Raw genomic sequence first — 27,989 nt, 5'->3', positions numbered from 1 at the left:
CGCATTTCGCCCCAGGCTCGTATCAAGCTATAATTTAACTCCAGCGATCTTTTGAAAAGGATAAAGCTTCTTCCAAGTGGGAACTAAAAAACGTTTTGAAACTTGAACGGCGTGTAATTAAACTATCGTGTAGCAAATACAAGGCTACCGCCGTGAGTATCTTATTGTGTTTAGCTTCCTCCTTTCTCTTTTGTCCGGAATCTTGGTCAACGCTAGGGGGATGATGTCGCCTCTGAGGACCTTCCTCCCCCTCCACAGACCCGACGACACTCAAGGCGCCTACAGTGAACTCTCCTGGAATTTCGCGGTATGGTATCTGCTACCGCCTATACCCACCTACCCCCGGCTGCTACCTCCACCCCTTATTTTCTCTGCCCTCAGCAACCCCTATCGTCAGTTGGGGCGTGTTGAGGTGGATGGCTGGACCTGGTCGACCGTTTGTCAACGCGTTGTTGCAAGGAGTTTGAGACATGGTGAATCATTTACGTTTCATTTGCGATGTTATTGTCGGATGCAGAAATATGGGATTGAAGGGCAATGCAAATCACAGAACGCCCGACCAATTTTTCAAGAAAATGGTTTCGTGCGTCGCGGGACTTAGCGCGTTTTAAAATTCTGCACAAGAAGGGGACAAGATTAACCGACTTGCGAAAGCGAAATTTGTTCTTCGGATTGATCCGGAGTTCGGGTACCTTCTACTCTCAACCTGACTGAACCGGGGGGTGGATTTTCCCAGCTATTTACTATCCCCGTGGATGATTCAACGGATGGAAAAAGCTCCCCAACATTCGGAGAGCTTGGCGAAAATCTCGCGAATCCCTCGCCCACCCCCCTTCCGTGCGTGTATGTGAGTGAAATCATGCTGGTGAAACATCAATGGTGCGTAAATTTACGTTCAGAGCATGCATGCATTTATATAGCAATCATCAATGCTTGACGAATTCACTGCCATTTCTTTGTAATTTCTCTGTCGTTCTGAGTTATAATGAAGTGTCACTGCTCGTGCGGGACGACCAACTATTGACCATCAGCTTCCGACTCCCGCGAGTAACATCAGTCAAGCGCATGGGCGCGGTTCAGGTTTTCTCAGTCATCCCCAATTCTCTGTCTACTACCCCGCCCTGCTCACTTGCCGGCGACTTGCCCTCTTCGTCTAGCTTTGTCCGTGCTCTTTCGCACACCCTCACCCTAAAAAATTCCTTCCATTGCATCTTTGCAATACCACGTTTTGATTGTACAGTGACTAAGGGTCCGTTTTTTCATATTCAACTGAAAGTTATCTTTCACTGAAATTACAGCCTAATTACGGGGACAAAAATTAATCCGCAGGCGAAGCTAGTATAAAATAAAGTTATTATATCTCGATCACGGTTTAAAAAGTCATTTCTTTCTATTTCGTAAACTTTTTTGGCTTTAGTGATTTATGAATTCCCTAGTGATATATACAACACATCTTTTTCACCGCTGTTCAGCCGACCAAAATCATTTCTTATCGATCTATTAGCAAGTTTTAAATCTGGTGAGTATGTGACACAGTGAAAGCCGAAGGACACAGGGTGTGCTCTGAAACAAGCTGCCAGTGCTATAAATTCCTTAGAAGAAAGAAAGATCTCATTGTCAACCCAACAGTACAACAGAGATAGAAGATTGCTGACAGTCCTGCCAGCTAATCTCGGTACGTAGCTATTCAGTGCAGATCTCCATGTGGAAGGCTTCTCTCATTTCATTCGCAGTTTCTTATTCAATTTTCACATTTGCCTGCTTTGAAGCTATAATTAGAATCATTCTTCAACTATACAGCGAATTCGAAGTTCGAGAAAATTAATAAAATTTGACGCAAAATCCACCCTCTGGCGGTCTATCATGTAACGCGAATTAGACTAGAATTACGAAAATAATCTACTAACGCGATTTTGTACATTTTCTCGCGTTGAAACCGTTCAAAGTTCTTACGTATAGCGCTTGTAGGTACTCGACGGCACCAATTTCGATGCGTATAATTTGCCGCATGTCAAATTAAAATACTGGAAGTCGTTTTATCGTGATAAATAATTCAATTAATGATGATTTAATGTTTCAATTTGATGAAATAAAAACAGTATTGGAAAGTAATGCTCATTTTCAAACAAACAAATCCCAAGCATATATATTAGTCACTTTTTCGTATCTTTGAGAGCAGTCTACTAACTTGCCGATTAATCAGCAAATTTCCCAATTTACACACGCACACACACGTATACACACGTGCGCGCGCGCGCACGCCCATACATACATACATACATATATTCATACGTACATACACAGTACACACATACCTTTCACCTTTTCTTGAGCACCTCTAGCAGTAGCTTTTCTCATGAGTTTACAGGTAATAAATTTCGGTAATAAAATATCTGGCCAACCATTGGTTTAATAGTGGCCAATCACTGGGTGGCCGAACACTAGCGGATTTACTTTACTGATAATAACAGGAAATACTTTCGCGATACCGATCTAATTGGTACATCATCTCCTACTGAAAGTGATCATGTGTTAAATAATATAATGTTTTGAAAGAAATCAGCGAGTACTTTGTTACATGATTTATCTTGTAATTTCGTATGTTCGTAATAAATATATTCGCGAAATCATATATTAACTATACAAATAACTACAAGATTTTTGATCTAGTACATCTGATGATTCGTGTTTTTATGATTTATTACGTGATGTCTTTTATTTTTTACGAATTTAGAAGATAAATAAATACATGATAAATATACAAGGTAAATTACATATTGATTTCTTTCAAAACGTTATGGGATTTAACACCTGATCATTTTCGGTAGGGTTATAAGGTGAATAGCTAAAAGGGAGAAAGCCGAAGGAGATATAATACCGACTTTTTATTGCTTTTGAATGCATACATACATTTGGATGTGCGATCAAAAGGAGAAATGAAAGTGTTTTACAATTCAACATCTTGTGTCTTTAATCGATCTCATTGATTTAACTTACCGCGGAAAAGAGTATGTGAGCTTATAATCTAGCGATTACTCTCTAGCCGTAAACGATATTCTAAAGATCCAGTCATACTTCTGTTAAGACAATACGGTGTATCCGTATGAAATTATATAATTGAAGGCAGAACTGAAAAAAAAATCCATACACATGATTAACAGATATAGAAGTAAAGCTGAAGCATTCTAGTGCATTATTCGTAGAATCGCGCTCGTTTTATCACATTTTCATTAACATTAGTAAAAAACCCCGTTCTAATTGCTGATGGCCGATTGTTCCGTTTTCCAGGCAATATCTAGCTTCTGTATATATTATTAAAGCAAAGAACTCATTCGGCACTTATATAATTAGCGTGTTGTTTTCAGCATTTGATAGATACGTGTTAGATATTCATTATGATTTCGTGGATGAATGCTTTTTTATACTTATGACAAGATTAATTTGACAGCTAGATATAGTTACTATCATCTATATTTATTAATAAATAAAATTCAGGTGATCTGCTTTATATCAATAAAATATCATCAGAATGTGAAACTATACTACTTTTTATACATTGCAGATGATCTACCAGATCCACTTTCAACCCTCTTCCTGTGCTTGGAACAGACACTGACGATATGGTAGGTTCATATCCTTGAACATACCTGATACATAAACATGGCTTCGCCTGTGCAAAATGAGTTAAGCATTAATTAGGGCCACATCATCCAATGGTCTTCGTTCTGCTGTCCGGGGAGCTTTGAAGATGTGCGGAAGTCAAAGTTCTTAGAATATCACACATGCCCAGCGTCAGAACTAAATAATATGTTTGGATTTGCACAAAGTAATAAGAAAAATGATGGAATCTGTGGCAGGGTCTGATTCTGTAACGTGTATAACGTTTGACGAGGGTGCTGTGAGCTTCATTTTGACGAGATACACAGCAAATTGAAATAAAACAAGCTGTTAACTTGGCTGGTCCTTGATGGAGTTGACCTAAGAAATTTCCGATTGGGGTGCGTTTTGAGCCCATCAAAATTAGCAAATGGAATTATCCAAAATTGAGTCAGTCTTAAGCTACGAGATGCTGCGTCAGTTGAGACCAATATTATCCAGATCCGTTCATTCGCTGACTAATCAAACCCCAAGGAATTCGAAAAGGCATTTAAAACATCGTACGACCAACAGCTGAGAATATACTAAGAAAATAAAGAGATATTTTATCGTTTCTTGACTGAAACTTTTGCTCCGTTATTCGTAGCGACTATGGACAGTGCGCAATCTATTTCTTTCGTAAAAACCCGTCGATATAAGATCTGTACAACTTGATTGGAGCGTTTTTTAATTTTTAATCGGTCAAAATATGAGTGAAAAAAAACCCAAAGGTGCTATGCTGAAGGGGAAATATCATCATTTTTACACGAAGGGATCGTAATTGATCCAACAAAACGGATTTTGTCAGAGTCTGTTCACTTCAATCTAGTATCCCTTATTTGTTCCAAATACGATGTCTTCAATGCGACAATTTTGGTTTAGTTAGTTTGTGAAAATGACTCACAATCAGTCAAGCGAATTCCTTGATTCAACAAAAGCCTTTCTTGTTGCGATTGAGTGAAGTATTGATTCGAGTTTTGGTGCTTTCCCGAAATAGAATCAACTAAATATCATTTCATTTGAAGATTATGTATTTTTTCTCCAAGTCGCATGTTCGTTGACAGAAACAATTAGTTACTTTAAGTAAAATAAGTACATGAATCCAGCCAACAAAAAATTTACATCGATGGAATGCCCTACTTTGTAGATCTAACCGGACCGTGTTTGGCGTAACTGGTTGAATCAGTTGCACTAATTTGTTTGGGAGGTAAAAGAGACACCGCATACTTTGAAACAAGTAGAGAATATCGCAGTCCTATTGGCAAAAGGGCCTACACTTATTTATACACCCTATAAGTTTACGCCCTTATGGCATTAACACCGCGATATATTCATCGTAAACACCAGTATACTAGTACTATAAACGGCCGCTAGGCAGTGAACTTTCTCGCTACGAAAGTAGCTTCAGAGATCGTTATAAAACTGGGTACTCAGCTAGGAAAGTAGATACAGACAACGTAAGATAAAGTTGTCAACAGATCGATTACAAACGAAGGAAGCTTAATATCAGGTTTCGAGTCATTGAAATTGATATTGACACATAGTCGGTTCTCACTTTTGCGTATACAACAAGTTTTTTTGAGTTTTATCCGATTAACATCGCGTAAATCCCTGAACATTTTGAGTCAACAGAATTATAAATGACGTCATGATAGGTATGAATACGTTTTGTGCGCTTGAATAACTCTAATGTCCATTGAGTGCAAAATATTTTTGAACTCTCTTGATTTAGGAATATAGTCGAAAGACTAATATATCCTGGGGGAAAAAGAGACCTCTTATTGACTCAACAAAACATGAAGTGGAGCAAGTTTATTTTTTTTTTGATACAACAATTTCATATTTTTAATATAAAACTATTGAGGTCTGCTCAATTAAATTTTTAATCATTTCAATCACACATTGATTATACAAAATTCACATTATCGTAAAGAACTCATGCCGTGTTATCTATCTTGAATAAATTGATAGTTAGCATGAGCATTCAAAGGCTTGATTCAATTCTGTATTAAGTTGTGACAAGTATTTCGTACGACAAAATCATTTTGTTGAATTAAGTAAGTATTGTGTTTACCGGATTTGACTATAGCATTTAGTTGTATCAAACGAATATCACTTGAGTCAAACAATCCTTTCCCTCCGTGTATTAAAAATCCTCAGGTCCAGCCTAGCTACAGTTTTTTTGAAAATAGTAAAACAAATCCGATGTCACCATTGATCATTTATAGCTGGAGCGATCTGTAGGTGCAGGCATAAACAACCCCCTATTACCATTGAAAGATTTGTCAAATCGGGTAACCTCTTGCGGTGTATCTCTCTAAGTTAAACAGCTTCATTCGATTTTCCCGTTAATACAATTTAGTCACATCCGTTTTACTCATATTATCAAATATTTTACAATTTATTATTATGACTATTTCCTGCTCTCTCTACATTTACCAGCAAAAAAATACTTCTGTCACCACTTGAAGCTACCGCTTCTGCAGGCGAAAACAAGATCATTTGACCTTAATCTTTCACAAGTTTTTCTTGAATCACCTTCAAAATGTATTCACTTCATGTGTATACGTAATAGGTATTGGTATGATGCTGCGCGCAGCCTGGATTCATCTTACTATCACAAAGTATTGCTAATTGCAGGACACAGTATGGCCTCAGCACTCCGGCATGCCTCTGGGAGTAGTTTGGTTGTATCTGCCTTCCTTCTGCTACTCCTTCCACGTACCACTACAGGTGTGTATTTTATCCTATATAAATGTTGTAAAATTACTGGAAAGTATAGTTTCACAAGTTAATGGGTTTGTCATTAGTATTTCATGCTTACCGTGATTTACATACATGTTATTACAAGTATATGCTTTACCATTTCTGTAGAACGGCCAATCCTATACTCATGTCAGTTGGGCATACCAATTGTAACTACAATGAAATAAATGTACTTTCCATGATCATTTGGCACTTAGTGCATAACACACAAATTGATATGCACATATAGGAAAAACTATGGCTTTCGTTATTTTTCACATTAATTGCACGTATATAAAAAAAGATGTAATATATACAAATCTGTCATGAATTTTTGCTCTGGTCGAACAAAATGTGTATCAAAATCTTTTACAGTACAATGAATTATTAGTTTACAGTGTTTCAAAATACAATGGTATGATTTTTATTATTTCATTAATGGGAGTATGGTGTGTTCCCGGTGGCGGTGGATGTTTTGGGGTACCTTGGATGGTCATCATACCTTAAAATCAGCTCGTGAGGTAATCGATGTTGTACCACTACGCCAACTGGACTACATTCCTTCATTGCCGCCGCCACTGGGACCATTCACTACTACCAAGACACCAAGTATGTCTCATTTATTGAAAAATGTTATGTACACTATGAGTTAGTATCACAGTGACATTACAGTATAATTATGTAATTGAGCACCTGGGCAAGTCTCGTAAATTTCAAATCTTCGATCCTATTATATAGTTATTAAGAGTTCTTATAGGCTTTCAAATCTGTTTGTAATTCTAGCTGCCACAAACACTGATGAAAACTCGTTGCAGTAATTTCCGTCGCTATTACACTATAGGTGATCTTGCTACTAGTAAGAGCTTCGTTGATACTAGAACAGACACAATGTATTACATGAGCGATATTCAAAATACGATATGCGTTGACCTGAAAGTCAGAGAACTGGTTGAACAGAAAAAAAAATGAATCTAAGTCAAGCTTGCCCGTTACTATTACGCTGCAGCTATCTGGGACAATTACTTTGCCACAGTTGAAACAAGTATCCTGTCTAATGGATATTCCTACGGTTGTGCATGAGCCAGATACTGATAATTTTTAAATTCGTAGTAATGAAACGCACGAGATTTGCTCTTTTGTCAGTTTACACGTGCCTGTAGAATGTCATCAATCAGTAATCTATACAAAATGATATTTCTATTATACACACTACCGAGATGATTTTGTGCCCAGAGTGCGACCAATCGTTCGCAAGCTTCCCAGATGGTCCACAAAATGGAACCTTCAGTGCTCCAACTTTGATCAACCCTGAAGGTGAATCTAGACAGTGTGTTTATACATTTCTGGCTGGCTCTGGGCAACGAGTTGAAATTGTGTTTACTTCTTTCGGCCTTCGTGGTATGCCTCCCGAGTGAGTATCAGTGAAACTTCATCTTACAATTAGATCTAAATTCACGTCTAGCATCGATTTCTTAATGTCCAACTACAAAAAAGCAATTGGTAGACCCAACATGGTCTACTGTTGTATAATTATTATTATACAATAGTTTCCCAATTATTTCTTGATGTGTTTCAGTGGCGCAGCAGTTGGCGAGTTACCTGGGTGAGTTTTGCTTATTTTATGGGTGTGTACTTCAATGTCACGAGCTACATTGCGTTAATATCACAGTTATGTAATATTTTTGGTCTACAATGACTGTAAGATTGTGATTATCTTCATTTTCAATTTTATAGTTGCGTTCATGAGTACATGGACATTTACACAGAAGTACAGTCTGGAAATCATAGCAAGCTGATAGAATCACCATTTGGCGGAAGATACTGTGGACCTATCCCTCCACGAAAGCGAGTTTCTTTGTATCAGGGCATTGCACTCAGTTTCTATACTGACAAAAACGTTACTCTGCCTAATCTATTTACTGGCTACTACACTTTTATCAATGAGTGTAAGATGCATTCTATTTCTTTACTAACATTTTATAAATTCATTGTTAGACAAAAGTAACTTATTCAGTGATATGGATAATGATATCAGTGGTAGTATCATTTGTACGTGTCTAAAAATTCGGCTTTACTTGGTTGGAAATAGCAGGAAGTAATATGTAACTCAGACATAATATCAATTATAGATACTACGTGCCATATCTCGAAATACTAGTTGAACATGACTAGCCCCTTGCAATAAATATTTCAATGAACATTTAACGCAACAGTGCCAGTGGAAAATAAAGGAAATGATCAAGTATTGTTTACTATTAAATCGATTTTGTTTTAATGAATATAACTTACGTCTTAAAAATTTACAGTCGCCAAGCTATTAGTTACATTACTTGTGTGGAACTCACATATACTTTTTTATTTAACGTTGTTTTAAAATGACAAATATTAAATTCCGCTCAGGTATATATCTAGGTATGCGTATATATCACAAAAATTAAAAATATTTTTACTGTGAGTAACTTTTGGCACATGCATTTCAGTCACGGCATGCAACGCTTAAATGATGAAAGAGCTGAAAACTCATTTTTCGGATGCTAATCATGTCGATAGTATGAAAATATCTGTCGAATTTCGTTTCCTTTATATCTCCGTTTCACGCCACATCATAACACTGAAAATACAATACTTGTTCACAAAGCAGAGGACATATACCACTGACATTCTCCATCACTATATCAAATTATTTTAGTTTATTATTGAAAGTTTATTGTAATACTGTTTGAAATATGCTTCCATTGCACATCATATTTTCAGCCGATTATGAAGTGGGAACTCCAGCGCCAAGTACACCATGCACGTTTACAGTAGATGCAGCTATTAAATTTACAGGAAATATATTGTCACCAACTTATCCGGGTGCTTATCCCAAAGATCTAGTCTGCAGCTATCAATTTATCGGGAAGCCCAGTCAACGGGTTCGTTTAGAATTCCGTGACTTTGATTTATTCTTTGGTGGGCCTCAGTGAGTAATTATATTATAATAAAATAGTCAGCTCTGTGTGTGAAATAAACAGCTCATTATTCACCATATTTTTGAAACGTTTACTAATCAAATTACTTAACATTTTTGTAGTTGTCCATTCGATTACGTGAAAGTATATGATGGCATTGACAACACTTCGGCAGTTATTGGTACATACTGTGGGCAACAACGAAACTTGGTGCTTTACTCCTCCGAATCTAGCTTGTTTGTGTTATTTGTTACACTCCAGCGAACAGCCAATACGCAAAATCGCGGATTCAAGGGTATTTTTGAATTTTCCGAAAGCTTTGTTAAATTAGGTAAATGAACAACAATACCATAATAGTTGTGGATGAGCTTGCGTTGGGAGAAGTGTCATAGTCATTCTCCTTTGCTGTAAATTTGTAGATTTCATTAAGGATGATGGCGAACACATTCGTGGTTCGGAATGCGATCAGAAGATATTAAGTAAAAAGGAATCCTTTGGCTTTGTGTTTAGCCCAAATTATCCTTTTCCATATATACCCAAAATAGTTTGCCGATATTTTATCTATGGAATGCAAGATTCACAACATCTAGAACGTGTGCGACTAGAGTTTTACAAGTTTGATATACCCAAAGGGCAAGCAAAAGGAGAGTACGTATCATAGTCTGTCTGTAAAATATGAACATGTTTTTTGAAACTACTTACTATTCAGATTTCAAATATTGAAACTGATAATATCATTGATTATCGGAACTTTACAGCTCGGTCTGTACCGATGGATATTTGAAAGTATATCTAAAAGGGCAGGAGGCAACAGATTCATATGATAAATTTGATCACGAATTGTGCGGTGGAGAACACAAACCAAGCAATGTCGTCAGTGACGGTCCACGGCTGGTCATGGTTTTCAGCAGCGGAGAACTTCAGGGCAACGGATTCAAAGCTCAGTAAGTTTACACCTCAATTACGAAGACTGACTCGATTTATTTGATTGACTAATTGAATGGCCCATTTGGTCCTGTTACAAAACACTGATATCATATAATCTTTGAATATATCTAATTTTCTTTATATTACTGCGTTCAACTTTGAAGCTCTTGCTTTTCCTTTTTTATAGGTATCGATTTGAAACAGAGTATCGGATACCTGGAACGGCAGCACCCGATGGAACCTGTTTATTTACGTATCGCAGTTCATCCCGTAAAAGAGGAGAATTCAATTCCCCACGTTACCCTAGCAATTACCCCAGTGATACCAACTGCACTTATTTATTTTTAGCCACACCGAACGAACAGGTTACGCTAGTATTTGATCATTTCAAGGTCAGAGCTGACAATGCCAATTCATCGGTAGGATATTATGGGTGAGCGTTAGATCTTCAATTTATTTTTTGCCTTTTACCTTATGCCTGTAACGGAATTAAACATTTGATATATACGATGAACCCTGATAATGATGAACTGAAATTGATGCCCTCCACTTTGAGCAGTAATCAACTTTTTCCAATAGAATTCATATTTGCCAAGAAGATTGGTTAGAGATATACAATATGTATCGGGACAACACAGAGAAGTTGATTGGTCGCTATTGCGGTATGACAGCTCCGGGACCTGTAGAGTCAAATCTTGGGGCTCTTGGACTGAAAGTTATCTTGCATTCTGATGCTGAGCTTGTGTACAGTGGATTCAAGGCTCGCTACACGTTTGATGTTGCTAAATCTATATTTGGTGGTAACTTATACATGTCATAATTAAATTTCACCAGTGGACTAATTTAAAATTAACAGAGATTTATTATTTATCACCATACAGTATTTGACAACACTTATTATTTTGAGGTGATTATGTTGCAGATTGTGGTTCAAATATCAGCAGTTTGGATTATGGGATGATCACTAGTCCCAATTTTCCAAACAAGTATGATGGGCCAGCACGCAACTTGGCCAGTAAAACTTGTAATTGGTTTATAAACGTTAGACCAAATTATCGAGTACTTCTGAATTTCGAATTATTTTCTGTTGAAGGCGAGCAGTCAGGTGTGTAATCAATGTTTGCAAGAGTTTCCCCTCAACATTCTCAATTTGATCTAATTTTTTATAATCTGCTACAAAACTGCTTGTGGAATCTATATTTAATTGACCAACAAAGGCAGTCTTATAATCCTTGTTTCAATAAATACGCTTTCTATACAGCACGAGGTTGCCCCGCAGCAGTACTGCGCATGTGGCACATGGTGTCGGCTCCACCACTTGAACTCTGTGGCGTTAAAAGCGCTGATGCTAAATGGAGTTATGTATCTGAAGATAACAACATGCGCCTAAGGTTTGGTTGTCTTTCAAAGTACTAAAATTTAAAATTAATTCCTGATTGAATTGATATTTACACTACCATACAATTCAGTTTTATATCTGCGGACAAAGCTGTGGGTCAACAGGGCTTCCGAGCGGTATGGACGGAAGTGGCTACGGACGGCGATTGTTCTGGACAATTTCTTTGTATCGTGAGCAAATATTGTATTACCAAGGGTCTTCACTGTAATGGAATTAACAATTGTGGGCCTGATGACTCGTCTGATGAAGAAAACTGTAAGTCTTGATGAAATGCGTTATATTTAAACTTTATATCGATGTTCATTATTTGGCTTCCTCTCTCAGACTCACATGTAAATATACACAAGTATAGAATGATTCTTATAAAATCTGACACTCTTACACATAACAGTGGCCACTGTTTTTATGACACTAGTATGTGTTCGTATTATACCTCGAGAAGGAACTTGCTTAGATATTGGAGAATTTGAAATCGTTCCACCTAACTCTATAAGAACTATCATTAATCGTTTTAAATCATTTTTTTTAGAACTGTTCAGTATTTTCTTCATACAAGCAAACATGAAGAATATAAGCCTTCAAAATTGAATTATGAGAAAAAAAAAAACTATAATTCCAATAAAAATATTTCGGGATAATTTTTTTATATGACAATATCACGAGAATGGATGAACGAATTTTAATGATTTTAATCTCAACCGACGAAGCTTTTCATAACTTAGAACTCATAGGATTTTACATTTATTCACCCCAGTAGTTTCAAAATTATTCCAGTAACAAAGTTTAAAATAAAATAAAAAAAATTTATTCTAAAATGAATTTTATTTCAACCGATATTATTATATTCTATAATTACAAAAACATTGGTCACCATAAGGTACAGAAGTGTCCCGAATTTTAAAAGAACCAGCCATATGCATTATACATATGGTTTCATAGATTTATGCCTTCAGTACTATTTATTCTCCTTAGGTGTGTTTACTTTGGATCGTTTAGCACATGAGTTTGTGTAAATTTCAAGGCATATTCAGTCTGATCTCTGTATAGTTTCTCAGTTGCAATTCTATAGAATAATATCTAATAATTACTATTGCAATATTTCATTGACTCCTTACTTCACCTTAATGTGTAAACGAGTGTTTCATAGCATGCCTATATGTATATCTACACCTGATAACTATACCTGCATAAACTATCCATCAAGTGCACAGAGTTGTTTCGAACGCTAATAATACGAATAAAAAAAAGTTTAACACTAACAGTCAGTGGACTGTTTTTTATTGTTTTGGCACCTGATATTATCACTTGTCATTACTGAACGAACTAAGCTTCGTTTGAATAATCTGCAGGCCAAATCATAAAACTACACCGCCACAAGTTGGTGGGTAAAGATATAGAGTTAAAATTTTTTAGGTAAGTAGTACGTACGTACAAGTGAGAGTGGTGGGATTGGTTGGGTGAATGGTGTGTGGTGTCGCAGGTGCAGCATCAGCTCCCTTGGAGCCAGCATTGGCTGGAGGCACTGCCATGCTTCTTCTCTCTCTGTGCTTTGTGTTCGTGGCCACCTGAGCCTCACACGTGGCTTCCAACGGGCCGGCATGTTATGATCTCCCTTATCACGTGAGTCCACGCACCGTTTTCCATGTCAATTGCGTTGTTGAGTAACATTCCATTAAAATCTGCCTAGGAAGTTTAATGTGATTTAGATATTCAATGTCAGTAGTTCCTGCGTACGTTACGATCTAGGATATATTGCCGCCGCAATGAAGTCTGCAGTTTGTATTGAGGTCTTTGCTCAACGTCATATGGCAGATTTTACATTTGAAATATCTCCATATATTACGGTTTCTACAATCATTCGGGAATAATGATGAACGATAAATTATGTAGTGAGACAAATGTTTTATCAACAAAAGTAAATTTATTACAGAAATTCGCATCACCATGCTGTAATATACTTCAAGCCTTATAACTAGACGAGTCATCATGAAAATGAGTCTCTATCAGGATGGTTGAAAGTGTACCACTGCTTCCTTCACTCATAAAAAAACCTCTTGATCACGTAGCTCAAGTTCAACGATCTGAGACGATTGGGTCATTTTCATTAGGACTTGTCAAATTAGCACTAATAAAAAAAATTGAGTTCATTACAATAATAAAAATAAAAAAGCAGCAGTAAAAAAAATTGAGTTACTTACTATTATTGTAACTAACTCGAATTCTTTAATTACTGCTAAAATGACAGGTCTTACTGAAAATGAGCCAACTCTCCAGAATGGTTTCAAATTGAACTAACTCAGCAGGATGGTTGAAATAACGTCAACTCTGCAGGCAGTGACTTAGTTTTGAGCATCATAGCGATTTGACCAATTTTAATTATAAAATATCGAATTGTAAGTTACAATAATTGTCAGTACCTCAATTTCTTTTATAATTGCTAAATTGTCAGATCGTGACAAAAATATGCTAATTTGCTATAGATTTGCTCGCCGAATTGTAATTAGCGATGACTAAATTTAATACAGCTTCGTGATGCAAATGTATGTAATTAATTCAGAAAGTAAGAGTTTAATATGTTAATGATATCTGTGAGTACTCGAAAATTATACATGAATTAAATGTAGCACCATGTTCATAATTGGCAATTACGCAATACCTTAATATTATCAACAATATTGTCTCAGCTGATATCACACTAAATTGATACATTACCTGCCTATGGTAATATCCTTTCCATAATCCTCAAGGACTGCATGGTTTATATTTGAATGCAATTAACTTGCTTTCTGAAAAATGACCAAGTGCATGCATTACTCTTTTTTCATGTGCCAAATTCTTCTTCCTGTTCTCGTAATCTTATTCTCTTCTCTCCTGTTATACTACTGTAGTAGCTACTTAGTTATACATGATAACATTATATGATAATTAACACTCTTTAGTAAATTATGTTGCAAACTAAAATTCTAATTACTTTGATATGGTGTGCTACATCCAGACAGTCTGTGAAGTTTTATGTGGCTAATCATGTTTGCAAATCTTGAGCCAGAATTAATTCCTATTACAGACCTTTGTTGACACTGATCTAAAAAGTCATGTTCGTTTTCTGGCATAAGCCTTCTAAAATTGGGATAGTCAGATTAAGAAGTACTTCTCTAGAGAAAGATCAGTCCTTGCAGAGTAGTTTCCCAATGAAACACGTGTGACTCTAGTACATTTTTTAAGTATTCTGATATGGATTTAATATCGATGTTGAATTGATTCTAGGTACGGTAGTAATACCTCCTGACAGTTATGCTGTACCAGCCGGCTGTGCTGCTGGTGCCATTCTGATAGCAACTTTATTTTGTCTACTATGCCACCGAAAGTTGAAGAAACGTCCTCAAGAGGTTCATATCGACGACTTGCAGCAAAGAGTTGAAGATCAACGTCACTGTCACCGTCATGATAGACTTCTTCATCACCATCATCATCATCATCATCGTCATCATCAGAGCCATAGTCATAGTCACAGCCATAATTTTAATCAGCACCACTTTCAGCAAGCGAGTCCTTCTAGTGGGAGTGAAGTGGAGCACATTTGTGGCGATGAGGCAAGCAGCCCAGACAATGTGTGACCGTGGGTGCTGGCAGCGTGGCTGAGGTCGTCGCGCCTATCACGACCCCCCACGTTGCGCTCTGGACTCTTCTTGATATGTAACTTGTTGTTGTTGTTGTTACTGTTGCCTGATGAAGGTAGCCTGATCAGCGCCATCAACAGAAATCACCGTGCTCATCAAATACTTCAGAAATTGACTAATAAGCAAACACACTAGCCATGCATCAAGTATAGTTATTACAAACCGTACTGTGCAGTATAATGTTATGCATATGAAATAAGGTAGATATATACATACATCTGATTTTTAGCTGATACAGATGAGTGACTTCGATTTAACATTCTTATCCATTATTGCAGAACTAAATATCTCTTTTGGATGTGTACGCATGTCCGGAGTTTTCGAATTGTTTCTAGCCATCAAATGAGAAAGAAAAAGAAACATCCGTCTATTCTTTTTTTCGTTGTTATTAATTCTTCGTTTATCGTTGAACTATAATTACTATAGTGCCACACATCCTGCAATTCTTTAAGTAGCGTCAGAGTAAAACTAACTAGTTATAAGCATATGTGCTGGTTCAAATATAACGGTGTAGAAGCCAAAGGTCTACAAAAGCATAAATACCGTCACTCACTAATTTAATTGTACGAGCGTCAGTTATACATACGTCATACTGAGACAAAACCACCAATATTTGTCTCTGTCCGGATGTAATAATTTTCTAATTTCGATTAAAATGATATTCGAAAAATAATCAGTCTGAGTCATGAATGTACAAATATTTCGCTTGTTAATATATTTTTGTGTGTGTGTTTAATCGATAGAGATCATTACGTATTCACAATACAATAAGCCATTTTGTTACTTTTACACACGAAATGCATTTCTTTGTATACTGTAAACTGTATACTATTTAAATACATTAAGATTGGATGTAAGACTCCAGCTTTTAACGTGTTTTCCAATCGATTCGCTTATTCTATTGATAATAATAGTAGAAATTTTCGTTGGCAACGGATATTAACCATTCATATTACGAAATTGCTATTATATAAAATTCTGGTAATACGATCTACGAAAGTTTGATCATTATGAGTGTCTATAATTCATCCAAGTATCAGAATATTTCTTTCTCAAAAGACTGTATTATTTATGTTACCTTTGAAGGATTCTAGTTGCCTGCTTGTGAATACATGGAAACAGTTTCATGCATAAAAAACGACAATTACCAATTCTTTAAAGTTTAAAGTTAGGATGTTTAGAATTTTATAGTTATTACACGTAAATATATATTTCACGATAAATGCTGCCATCGGAGCTATACCAAAGAATATTCTAAACTATGATAATTAAATCACACAATACACGTGTATATACACTGGACATAAAAATGAAATATGTGTAAAGTAAACGTGAGTCGAAATTCGGAACAAAGCAATCTTATAACGTGCAGGTTAATAACAGAATTCTTATTTTGAGTTCAACAAGTTATGAGTTCTAGATCACGCGATCCATCACATGAGCAAACCAAAAATACAATAACATAATTTCGTTAAGTTCAGTTCTGACATTGAGTAGTGTATGAGAACTGAAAACAACAGCAGCTGTTCCCAAATCACATTCATATACAATGCTTTTCTTGCTCAAAATGTAATATAAGCAAATGAGACGAGCAAGCACATCAATTGAAAGGTATAATTATTACACGTCACATGGAATAAATTATTTTAGAAATAATCTTGCACGATGCCAATCTAAAATCTGTACCAGCTAAATACACGTATACTTTGAAACATAGGAATTCAAATGCAACATCCGTGTTAGTACTGCCTAAATAATACCGCACAAATCAACTTGAATAATAACTGATTACAATAATAGAGTAAAATATTTTCCTCGGGTTCTCATGAATGCAAAATGCAACAAGATAACATAAGGGGATTATACTGAGCTTGTATTTAGCACATCTACAAATGACAGTAAGTGTAGAAAAACTACATTTTTCAAATTATCTGGTCATTTCGATTTTGATGTGGCAATTAGCTCATTATTTCTTTATTTTCTTCTAATTGCAATACTGTCGATTATTTATTCTACAACGTTAAAGACTATTCATAGTTTTTAATTATGAAAATGCTAATACGATATTGATGTTAGGGAGATTTGAAAGAAAAAATTACGCATAAAAAACAACAGCATATGATTGCTCAAAAAATATGAACCAATCATCAAATTCAAAAACTTTCTGATAGAGTTTGGTATAATAAATGGCTGTAATTCTTGCATTACAGATTCACTGCTTTAGCGAGAAGAAAAATAATTGGTTCACAAATATTTTTATAACGTCGATCCCGAAATTAATATTGATCAAAATATCGTTCAAAAACAACACAGGCGAATATTGGTATTGACTGCAGTTAATGGTATGTGGAACTTACTATTAAATATTCACTGTTCGGCAAAAGAATTTATGCAAAGGTGAACATCAAACAGACCTCAAGATAAAAGGTATAACAATGTAACTGGAACAAGCACTTTGTCGAAGAAACTCTGCCTAAGCACTTTTTGACCATGAGCAAAGGCTCAATATATTCTAGGTTTGATCCTTCGCTATAACAACACATGTAACAATCAGGCATCTGTAGTACACACTACAATTGTTGTTACATATATCAATCCAACATAAGTAACATAATGAAACTGTGCCCATCAATCGACTGTTCACATTTAATTTGGAACAGTACACAGTGCATTGAGAGGCAAACAATGTTGATGGAATTATTTTCAAAGAACTATGGCCACTAACGCGAGTGCATTTTTTAACAAATGGTGCATTTGAATTTGACCCCTGTCAACTACTCTTCTCAAGTGCAAGTCTACAGAAACGAAATAAGTGAATGTCACTTCGAGAAAACTCTCTCGAACCAGATCAGTTCTTCGAAGATATTCTGGTTCAACCTTCATTTATGATTTATCAATATAATGGAGCGCAGTCACAAATGAGTTGCAAAAATAAAACCCTATTATATAAAAACATAAACACATAAAGATAATATAACTAATATAAGTGATAGCTATAGCATTTACATTGTTAATCCACGTAGAGGCCATAAAACGCGAATTGTCATTGTGGTGTCTATAAATCGAGTTCTCAGTAATGAGAATAATACATTTTTTTAATCAAACCAGTTTCGAACCTGTGTATTATTTGTAGGAATTTAAAATTCACCCTTCATGCACAAACTTATTATAATCTCACTCACAGGATCAGTCTAATTACTAAGCTTTTTCAAAATATAATTACAGAAACCAGAAGCGAAAACCTTACAAACTAATTGTCGCAATGAACTGAACAATTCGCAATCGTTTTATCTAAGCCGCGATTTCTGTCTTTGAGTCGATTTCATGACTGGTTATCTGATGCCGTTGACACAGCGACTTGCTCGATATTTTGTGATCAATTAGACGAATATATTTCAGAGAAAATGCACGTCTGTCAGTTTGGAATTGGATGAATAATGTATAAAAAAAAAATTACATTGATGAAGGTAATGAATCGATAAAACTATATTTTCGGTATAAATATTTGAATCTTTTCTTTATTGTATTGTAAAAACGATAGAATGCTTGCCACGTTGAGATTCAGCTATGCAGCAACTCTAAATATTCTCTATGTATTACATGTGATACTTGGGTGCAAATTCACTTCCTTAGTTTTCTTGCGATACGGATATCCTTAGTTGTATGTGCATACCATTTTCAGTCATCTACTTTCTAGCACCAACAATTGCACGTCTTGGACATAAATACATATTTTTTTAATCACTAAATTTATTTTCCAGGAACGATGTTGTGAAAACTTGAACGGCTACCAGTTGCTTGTTAAAGATGTTACTATTACTTGCGAGCATACGTATATCTTCACTAGCACGTATTACGTTGATTACACATAAAGGTTTTAGTCTAATTGAGTATGTATCGTAACATACCGAATGAAAAACAAAAGCATACAAGTACTAAAATTGATTGTGGTTAGTAATCTTGGTAAGTGATAAACTTGGAGCATGATTAGTTTGTAAAGTATTAGAAAGTACACTTGAAAATATATTTCTTTTTGCCTTAAACGATGTAGTGAATTATGAGTAAACGGGAGTTCAGACTGAGACAATTGATAAAATTTTGCCTTGAAATGATGAAGATAAACTTTATTCAAATTTGTTAAAAACGCGTATCGAATGTACTATCGATAGTGTAAAAAAATCCATAAAGCATTATTTATTCAATGAACAGTATGACCAACTAAATACTTTATCAAAATTCAGTCATTAACAATAGTTTCAATTCTTATCGGCGCAATTTGTGTAATGGAACGTAACTGACAGCTCAGTAACGAAAGGTACAGGTAAGTAATATAATAGGCACCATGAATCTGAATAATGCAATAGTGACAGACAAATAGACCAACTGATATAGGATGCTCGTAATAAACATAATTTCAGCAGTGAATATAAAACTCAAAGTAAAAAAAAAAAAAAAAAAATGAAGATCTTTTCACTGTTGGTACTTATCTATACTTTTAACACTAGTTTAGAAGTACAGTATTCGATTGATGTGTTTTCGAATTAATATAGTGTGTAGTGGCAGTGCAACGACTTAAGTTGGTGGTTCACCTATTTAACTGCATTTACTGGGATGTCCATCTGTCTTTATTGCTTTTCATTTTAATAATAAGAATCCTATTACTGAAATTTAGGCACTAAAACTGGTAGAAAAATATATAAACTATGAACAACCACTACTTGGAGTGAGAAAAAAGCTGATAATATGTTCTACTTCTGATAGAAAATATTTATATGCCATAAATGGACGAGAGAATAAATAATTATAAACTAAATATACATATTCATATATATTTTTTTATGCACGCCAGTGTTATATAATCTACCAGCAATAAAGATTTGCGTAATGTACGCTAGATATTAGTCTGGCAGCAAAAGTCATATTGTCAAAGATTCTAGAATGAACAAGTGATGTCAAAAAAAATTTGCAAACACACACTGGTCATTTCGCATGCATATATGTAACAAACACTTGGATTGCTTCTGACTCCTTTGAGATCTCTAGTAATTAATTTGCCAACGCACGGTTCCAAATGAGCGCTGTAGGCATTGCCGGTTCAAGCCGAGCAGCGAGTGGAACAAATTCAGACGCGTGCGGCCGGCAGTACCAACAGTGCTCATTCGAAACCATGGCTCTCAAAATTACTAGGGATATCGAAGGCGTCATAATCAATCTGAGTGTCTGTATATACTTAAGGCAGGTAGAATATCAACATATACGTTCATTGACCTTCAGACATGAATATATTGCTCATCATCGGTTTCACCATCATGTGCAAGATTCGTTGAATGGCTCATTTTTATTTTTTCATAGTTAGGGTCACCTTCATTTTTATTCCGCACCATTTCGTAATCGTCAAGGTTGATATTGCTTTTATAATTGTTCACTTGCTCGTAAGGTGGATCTTCATTTTGGCTGACAGTCAAATACTTGACACTTTCGTAATTTGGGTCACTTTGACTAACAGATTCGTAATTGGGGTCTGTATCGCTGTCACCTGGCCGACAGACAGAGGCATAATTTGGCTCCCCAGGGTCATGGGGCATGCTTTCATAATTCGGTTCTGAATCTGTATCTTGATCCAAATCAATTCTGCGCCGCATCCGAACTTTTTCATAGCCAGGATCCTCGCTGCTTGCATTACTGATTTGCCTGTGTTTATATGGCGAAGAATACATAAGGGCTACATCAATTCCATTGTTCTGCGTTACGGAATTTAGATTTTTACTGACCCTGGAAAATTGTGGCCGCAACACTTCATAATTTGGATCGATGTCTGAGACAGTTCGAACTATGCTACTTTTTCGGTTAACATTAACTGCCTCGTAACCTGGATCTGAACCAGACTTACTTGCGTCAGCTTCGTTCTGTTTTAATGCAAGTTTTAGCAAATTTCCTTCACTCTCAGTCGGAAAATTTGCACTGCTATTACCCACGGCAAAATTGGATAATTCCAAGTCCTTTCTTTGAAATTCTATAGAATCATGGCTTGACCACGACGTTCGACTGACTTCAATAAGGCTATGTTTTCTATTTAAAACTGGGTTTTCCCCGTGGTGGTTGTTGCTACTCATTGTTGGTATATCCAATTGCTCATCATCAATGTCTCGCTTCTTCTTCATTACTTTAGCATACATATCTTCTAAGGATTTCCCTGAGGAAATACTGGCTCTTAAGCGATCTTCTTTAGAGCCTCGTTTCTCAACAGATGCATAAACGTCTGACATCGTCTCTGGTGGTGGTGGCAGTGGAGAATTTGCTTGACGTTTTTCAGGTTTTGGAGAGCCAAGGTTAGCAACTGAACTGGTTGCACTTGATGATGATGCTTGAGGATGGTTAAAAGTAATACCGGGTTAATGATTGCATAGACCAATGAGGAAGTTTCACTGGGAAAAAATTTCTGCTTCTCACATGTACAAGAAATGGGGTATTTTTAAATAATTAGGTCATATTATTTCTTTTCCACTGCAAACAATAGAAAGTTGCATGCGTTCTAATTTCACTGTGGATGATACATACATGTAACTAACAAAACAAGCAGAATGCTTGGATTTGTTATGACATGTCGTGACTTGAAAACGTGGGTACTCTCAAATTCTTATATCTCGCGTTAATTACCCCAATTTTCACTCATGAATAGACTATTAGGAACCCAACTTATGCGGCACATGCGAATACGATTGAATCTATGCAGCAATTATGACTTGAGTTAAATTTCTGCAAGACTCAGAGGCCAGAGCCTTCAATATCAATAAAATTATCTGGACCTAGGCTTCCTGTATCAAATATTAAGTTGTCTTGTTTAATGTACAGATCTCCAATCAGCATTTCGCTTTGAGATTCGTACTAGACAACTATGCTCCCATCCTTCATTCAGTGCGCCCCCAATCAAGTTTGCGTGTGGGACCTTAACGACCGTTTTATACTTACAATTAGCGGTATAGCAAATGACAACCAATATCAGCTTGATTTTTGGAGATAGTCTGTTTCACGATTTAAACAATCTGTAAACTGTGTTCATTAACATATCTAATCAACCGACACTCAAGGTTAATCTTAACACTTAATCATTTTTTTTTATGTTCGACTAATGAAATGAGAAAGATGTTTGCATTATAGCTCAGATGGAACTGCACGGCCGCGAAATTAGTTGATTGGGGGGGAGGTGATGAAATTTCACTATACTTTTGCTTGACTAACATCAAAACATTTCTTTTCTTAACCTTCTGTCTTTACTCTAACTTTATATCAAATGAGAGAAAAGATAACAACGGAATTACTTTTTTCTAAACTACGGGAATACATCAAATCAAAAAAAAATCAATGCATCTTCCGTCCTTCAAGTAATGAACCAATACGATACTATACCCGTGGATGAACATGTAAGAAGCAGAATGTAGCAAGCACTATTGTAATTCCAGTCACGACGGAGACTGATACTGTGTATTATACTGTGAACGGGTTACTTAACTGTGAGATAAAACTAAGTGTTCTTACTAAATAACAGTTATTATTTAAGTACATAGTAAACACCCAATAAATTACATCTTGCAGTTCTCATTCATTACCAGTATCATCACCTCGTAGCTGAAATCATAGAAGTGCCACAGCAGCAATAAGTCGCAATAATCTTCCCCCTTGAAACATCCTTGTCAATAAATTTTGGTAATACTGATAAAAAAAATATAGTAAGCATCTCAGGAACGCAAATATTTCTCGTAATAAATATACCTTGTCTAGAATGAGCATGTGCCACATGTCTGAGACTATCAACACTTGGAGGTTGAGGCGCTGACGCGTACAAATCATCCACATGCAATGGCTGCATTGAATGTATTTGCTCATTTTGCTGCACCCTAACTGAATCAAGTACCATCGGCTGTATTTGAGCATAGGTTTCACTTCCACTTGTGTATACCTTCTCTTGTTCATCAATTGCTGCATACATTTCATCTGCATATAGAGTGAACATTGAGTACAGTAATGCGTTTTAAATTGTATGGTCAAAATTCAAAGTGATGTTGGGTAATAAAAGAAAGTGGCCTTTAATGGACTGTTTTCAGCTCACATTTAAATATGTAATTCTAGTAATGTAATAAATATTCTATAGAACTACCTGAATCATCCGAAACTGTAGCATAATGAGGGTCAGTTAATCCACGTTGTTGTTGACGTTCTTGCTGTGCAGCTTTTGTTTGCGCGAGTATGTTTGCTAAGGGTTCCCTTACACTTATGCTTGTGTAACCCTCTGAAAAAAATGAAATGGACTATGGTAAAGCCTAAATTACCCGATCCCGCTTCATTCAAGTTCACGGTTATTCAAGTTCATGCCATGGTTACATAAACCCATATTATTCAAGGTACAGTGAGTGATAACTGGTATCATTCAAAATTAACTGTATTATGACTCAAAAATGTGTGGTGATTTTTTCAACGCACATTATTCAAGTTTTTCAATCGTCCAAGTTAGGGTGGATGCAAAATAGCTCAGATAATATAAATTCTATTATATTGAGATAGTCGAAATTCTACTATACTCAGATAAGAGTGATATGTACACATTTTGGCACAAAGTTGCAAGAGTACGTACTGGAATCGTGAGAATCTCCACTGAAGTGCTGTTGCCTCTCCTCGTGATGATTTAGCTGTGGTGGTTCAGGGAGAGGCATGAGTATAGGTGGCGTCATGTAAGGTAAATCTTGATTGGCATGAACTCCACCAGTGATAGCAGTTGCAGCTTGAATATCCGGAAGAGGATCAGAGCTTATTAACGAATTATGAGAAGACGATTTTCGAGCTCTTGGCGGGGCGATAGGATTGGCACTCGTATGATTACATGATGACGACGACGACGAAGACGATGGAAGACTAGTATCTACTAAATGGCCAACGTTATTCCTACAGATTTTATTAATACATTAATTTGAGTTGAAATTTTCAGAGTTTTTATAGAAATCGTGTTACCTGTTTAGTTGCGTAGCTTCAGTCTTTTGAACGCTTTGCACCTGGGCATAAGGGTGTTCGTCTGTAAGGTAATGAACTTATTTATTTTTTCAAGTTTTTTCCACATGACATAGTTGCCAAGTACCATCCTTTCACAATTGAGTATTACCAAACTAATGTAAAAATAAAAACTCATACACATTTTACGATACCTACTGATCAATGCCGAATATTATATAAATACCATTCTTAGATCCAGGATTCTTCAGTCTCGTATACGGAGACATTGAATCTTGTTCAATCTGTGCACTTTGCAGAGAAGTTTCTTCGAGTTCTCTTGCTCCTCTCCTGACATCTGCTGTAAGTGATAATGAAACGAAATAAATGTGATAGGTCAGACAGTGGACTTTCGGAAGTAATATGCTGAGAGATAATTTTCTGTCATATGAATTGAGTTATTATCAGGTATATTTTTCTTTTCCCACACATGTTCTTTGTGCCAAAATTTTTGAGTCTCTAAGAGGACACATATCAGATTCGAATAAACTTTATTTATCTGGGGATAGGATATTTTAAAGGGGGGGGGGACACTATTCTGATATACTGCAGAATCTTAGAAAGTTCACAGCATGTTTATTCCAGAATTGACTACATTTATTTTTGCTGATAGATTCATACATCGCCGAGAGTTTTTTTCCTCAACAGTTGCATAAAGGACGGATGGATCGCACATAACCTCGTTAGCCTCATAGATAACATCTTGAGGTACTGTTTCAAGTCGACCAGCTTCGACCGTCGTTCCATCTTTTGGAATATCTGGCAAACTTCTGTTTGCACTGCTCGTCCTAAATAAGATAAGATTTTATCACAACATTATTTTTTCAACAAAAAATATCGCTAAATGTTCAGTGCCATTAATTAGTTTGCCCATTTTAATTGTAAGGAAAATTATAAAGGGTTAGATGTAAAGAGCCAATCACCTGAAAAGAAGAACATTTGGGCTAAGGGGGTCTACGTTTCTTGGAACTTTGATTACTCTTCATTTATACAAGTAAGATGGTATAGCCGTTAGTGTACAGTCTCCATAATTTGAAATATGTTACATACTTTATCGTGAAATGTTGGAGGTAGCTTGCCAAATGGAAGAATCTTTAAAATTCGGTGACTTGTGTAATTCTAAGCTAATACTTATTTATTACACAGCCAGTGGAGATGCAACTTTTACAACAAATAAGAACCTAAATGGAACACCTGAAATTAAAAAACGCTACAGAACGAAGCTATAGAATAGAAGCTACAAGAATAATTTGTGAGTTTCTATATGCCATGTTAAAGAGGATACAATAGCAGGTGTATAAAGCCAGAAAAATAATCTGAAGATCAATGTGAAAACACAAAATTGTACAACTCTGATAAATGAATTGCACTTTAGACATGTTCACAATTCATAAAGGATATACAATAGCAAATTCAAAATCACAGAATATTGTAATTTTTAAAATAGACCTGGAGGTTTAATTTATCAAGATAATACTTCCAGATATAAAAATGTTTCTTACTTTATGACTATTTGATTAACCAATATAAATGTTTGTGTTTCATTTAGAGATCTAAATTGTTAAGGTTCACGTAGCTTTTTTCAACAGTTGTATGTACACGATTTTACATTTTGCAATAGAAAGAGTAGTTCGAAATTCAATATATTTGGCATGAAAAATTTTATGAAAGTAATTTATTTCAGAATTGACTAGCTTGAAGGTGTTCAAATCTCGTACAATGTTTCCATTGAATGCTGTGAAAAAACCTATATATTCTACAAAAAGAAGTTGGTTCAAATCATTTTTAATTACAGAATTCAGTATTATCCATGGAGGTCCTGTATTTTCCTTACAGTTTCAAATTGTGATATAAAATTAATATTGGCAATAATATTTCGGATCTTTTTACGACAAGACAGTTAATATGTCAAATAGCTCACATCTGTAATTTATTATATACTTCAACTACCTATTAGAGCCACGACTATGGTTTGAAAGCAAAGGGCACGGGGAAGATTTGAAACCTGTATATTAGCATCAAGGTACAGATATATAAAATTGTAAAGCACTAGCATTCATATACACATTAAGCCTAGAGAAATGCGCAGTCCGATAATTTTAGTGGTAGCTAATTTTTGCACCTCACCACACAGCTGCCCGGTCAGATATTTACAAAGTATATGCTCTGTTTACGGTTTATATTAACAGCAAAGAATTAGTGGAGTGAATTAAATTATGTTTCATAGTGAAACATGATAACATTAGTGTTTTGGAATATGTTATTCTGAAGCTCGTAACAGTCGATTGCACAGTTGAAACTCCATGAAAAAAATTAGATTAGTGGATCGTTTGTTAGCTGGATGAATCCAACATGCACCCATGCCAGGTTTGTGCTTGTCGAAACCTTTTTCCAGCATCGGTTGTGTCCTGCGAGATGGGATGCGCGATGTCTGTGGTCGGCAGCCTGTTGAAACCTTCATTGTCAGAGTGGGTGATTGTTACCATACCCGCAAGCCCCCCAAGCTCGCTCCTGTTGTAATACATAGGCACCAAGGTCAAGTACGATGGTTACAAGTACATATTTATTGATTGTATACAAATATAGCCATTGAATGGAATATTAACTGCTCATTTATAAAATGTTACCATCCATTAACTTTACATTTAAAATAAGTTTAAATAGAAGAGAAAAATTCACTGTCGAAGCAAATTATCTGTACTCATCGATCGGTGATGACTGGTTCATCGTTACCTGACTCAATCGGAATTACACTTATTTTCTAATTGTCACCTTCATATATCAACAACAATGCAATACATACTTGTTTTCGTCGCGGCGACAGCCGCATACACAGCTAACCAGAAATCCAACGAAAGAAAGCATGGCTCCAAGCGAGATGACCCAATAGTGATGATGCCACACGCCCTCATCTGATTCGAGATATACCATCTTTAATTGCGATTTCCCTTAGCGATCGATTACGAATATTATCACAAATATGAAACTGTCAATCACGTCATATTTTCAGCATAACCTCCTTTCGATACGCGCACATAAACGCACAAACGAGCACACGCGAGCACTTCATTAAAGTCATTTTATGTATGGGTACGGGACGGCATTATGCGTGGCGATGTATTTCTCGTTTACAACTTCTGTTAGGAAATACTGGTGCTGTTTATTTACCTAGAATCCAACACGGTGGACTGACTCTGACTTGTAACCACTTGTTACTAATGCAACTGTTGCACCAGATGGTTTGAATGTAGGATTTGATTGAGTCTCGCACGCATCCAATTTTTAATAATATCCGAAAAGAGCTTAATCATGTAAATTACTTGCACAAACTGTTTGTATATCAAAGTACGGTTGAGTAACATATCTGTATTTACGAGTGGTTTTCTTTCTCTTTCGACCGAAGACCACCGAACTATTGAAGATGATAGTCATGAGCGTGTGTATGAGTCAGCTCGTGGTCAGCCTTATGCGAAAAGAGACTCCGATTTTTCGCCGCGGTGAGGCTATTACCCGTAATCATAATGGGAGCTTTCCAGGAAGGAGACACAGGGAGCTTTTCAGCAACGACACAGAGCGACACAGAGCGACACTGTGTCGAACATGGTGCTTTCCAAC

General features: G+C 36.0%; 2 protein-coding genes across 7 annotated transcripts; one reads left to right on the top strand and one right to left on the bottom strand.

Moving 5' to 3' along the window:
* Positions 1 to 18,439, top strand: LOC107220694 (tolloid-like protein 1). 5 transcript variants are annotated; one of them, XR_006906395.1, is made up of 20 exons: positions 1 to 307; positions 382 to 879; positions 1,537 to 1,675; positions 3,563 to 3,623; positions 6,277 to 6,369; positions 6,895 to 6,990; positions 7,615 to 7,792; positions 7,958 to 7,984; positions 8,116 to 8,327; positions 9,136 to 9,343; positions 9,455 to 9,663; positions 9,752 to 9,980; positions 10,091 to 10,276; positions 10,447 to 10,692; positions 10,839 to 11,059; positions 11,182 to 11,364; positions 11,521 to 11,650; positions 11,729 to 11,913; positions 13,139 to 13,278; positions 14,923 to 15,060. XR_006906395.1 is itself a non-coding variant. In XM_046746452.1 (19 exons), exons 5-19 carry the CDS (start codon positions 6,285 to 6,287, stop codon positions 15,270 to 15,272), a joined length of 2,745 nt encoding a protein of 914 aa, XP_046602408.1. In that variant the 5' UTR covers positions 1 to 307; positions 382 to 879; positions 1,537 to 1,675; positions 3,563 to 3,623; positions 6,277 to 6,284; the 3' UTR covers positions 15,273 to 18,439. The 5 variants fall into 5 exon arrangements, 4 of the variants coding, with proteins under 4 accessions (XP_046602408.1, XP_015514875.1, XP_015514891.1 ...); XM_046746452.1 differs by lacking the exon at positions 13,139 to 13,278 and having other exon boundaries at positions 14,923 to 18,439; XM_015659389.2 differs by lacking the exons at positions 1,537 to 1,675; positions 13,139 to 13,278 and having other exon boundaries at positions 14,923 to 18,439.
* LOC107220734 lies at positions 18,085 to 27,987 on the bottom strand. Of its 2 annotated transcripts, XM_015659446.2 has the most exons (9): positions 27,178 to 27,981; positions 26,760 to 26,885; positions 24,996 to 25,162; positions 24,562 to 24,675; positions 24,339 to 24,399; positions 23,965 to 24,272; positions 23,491 to 23,622; positions 23,106 to 23,327; positions 18,085 to 21,699 (listed from the first exon to the last, which is right to left on the bottom strand). In XM_015659446.2, exons 1-9 carry the CDS (start codon positions 27,303 to 27,305, stop codon positions 20,606 to 20,608), a joined length of 2,352 nt encoding a protein of 783 aa, XP_015514932.1. In that variant the 5' UTR covers positions 27,306 to 27,981; the 3' UTR covers positions 18,085 to 20,605. The 2 variants fall into 2 exon arrangements, with proteins under 2 accessions (XP_015514932.1, XP_046602411.1); XM_046746455.1 differs by lacking the exon at positions 26,760 to 26,885 and having other exon boundaries at positions 27,178 to 27,987.
* Positions 27,988 to 27,989: the final 2 nt, after the last annotated feature.

This window comes from Neodiprion lecontei, chromosome 1 (assembly GCF_021901455.1).
Source record: "Neodiprion lecontei isolate iyNeoLeco1 chromosome 1, iyNeoLeco1.1, whole genome shotgun sequence".
Classification (NCBI taxonomy): Eukaryota; Metazoa; Arthropoda; class Insecta; order Hymenoptera; family Diprionidae; genus Neodiprion; species Neodiprion lecontei.
Note: the sequence above shows the minus strand (reverse complement) of the source record. Positions and strands in the feature narration are given on the sequence as shown.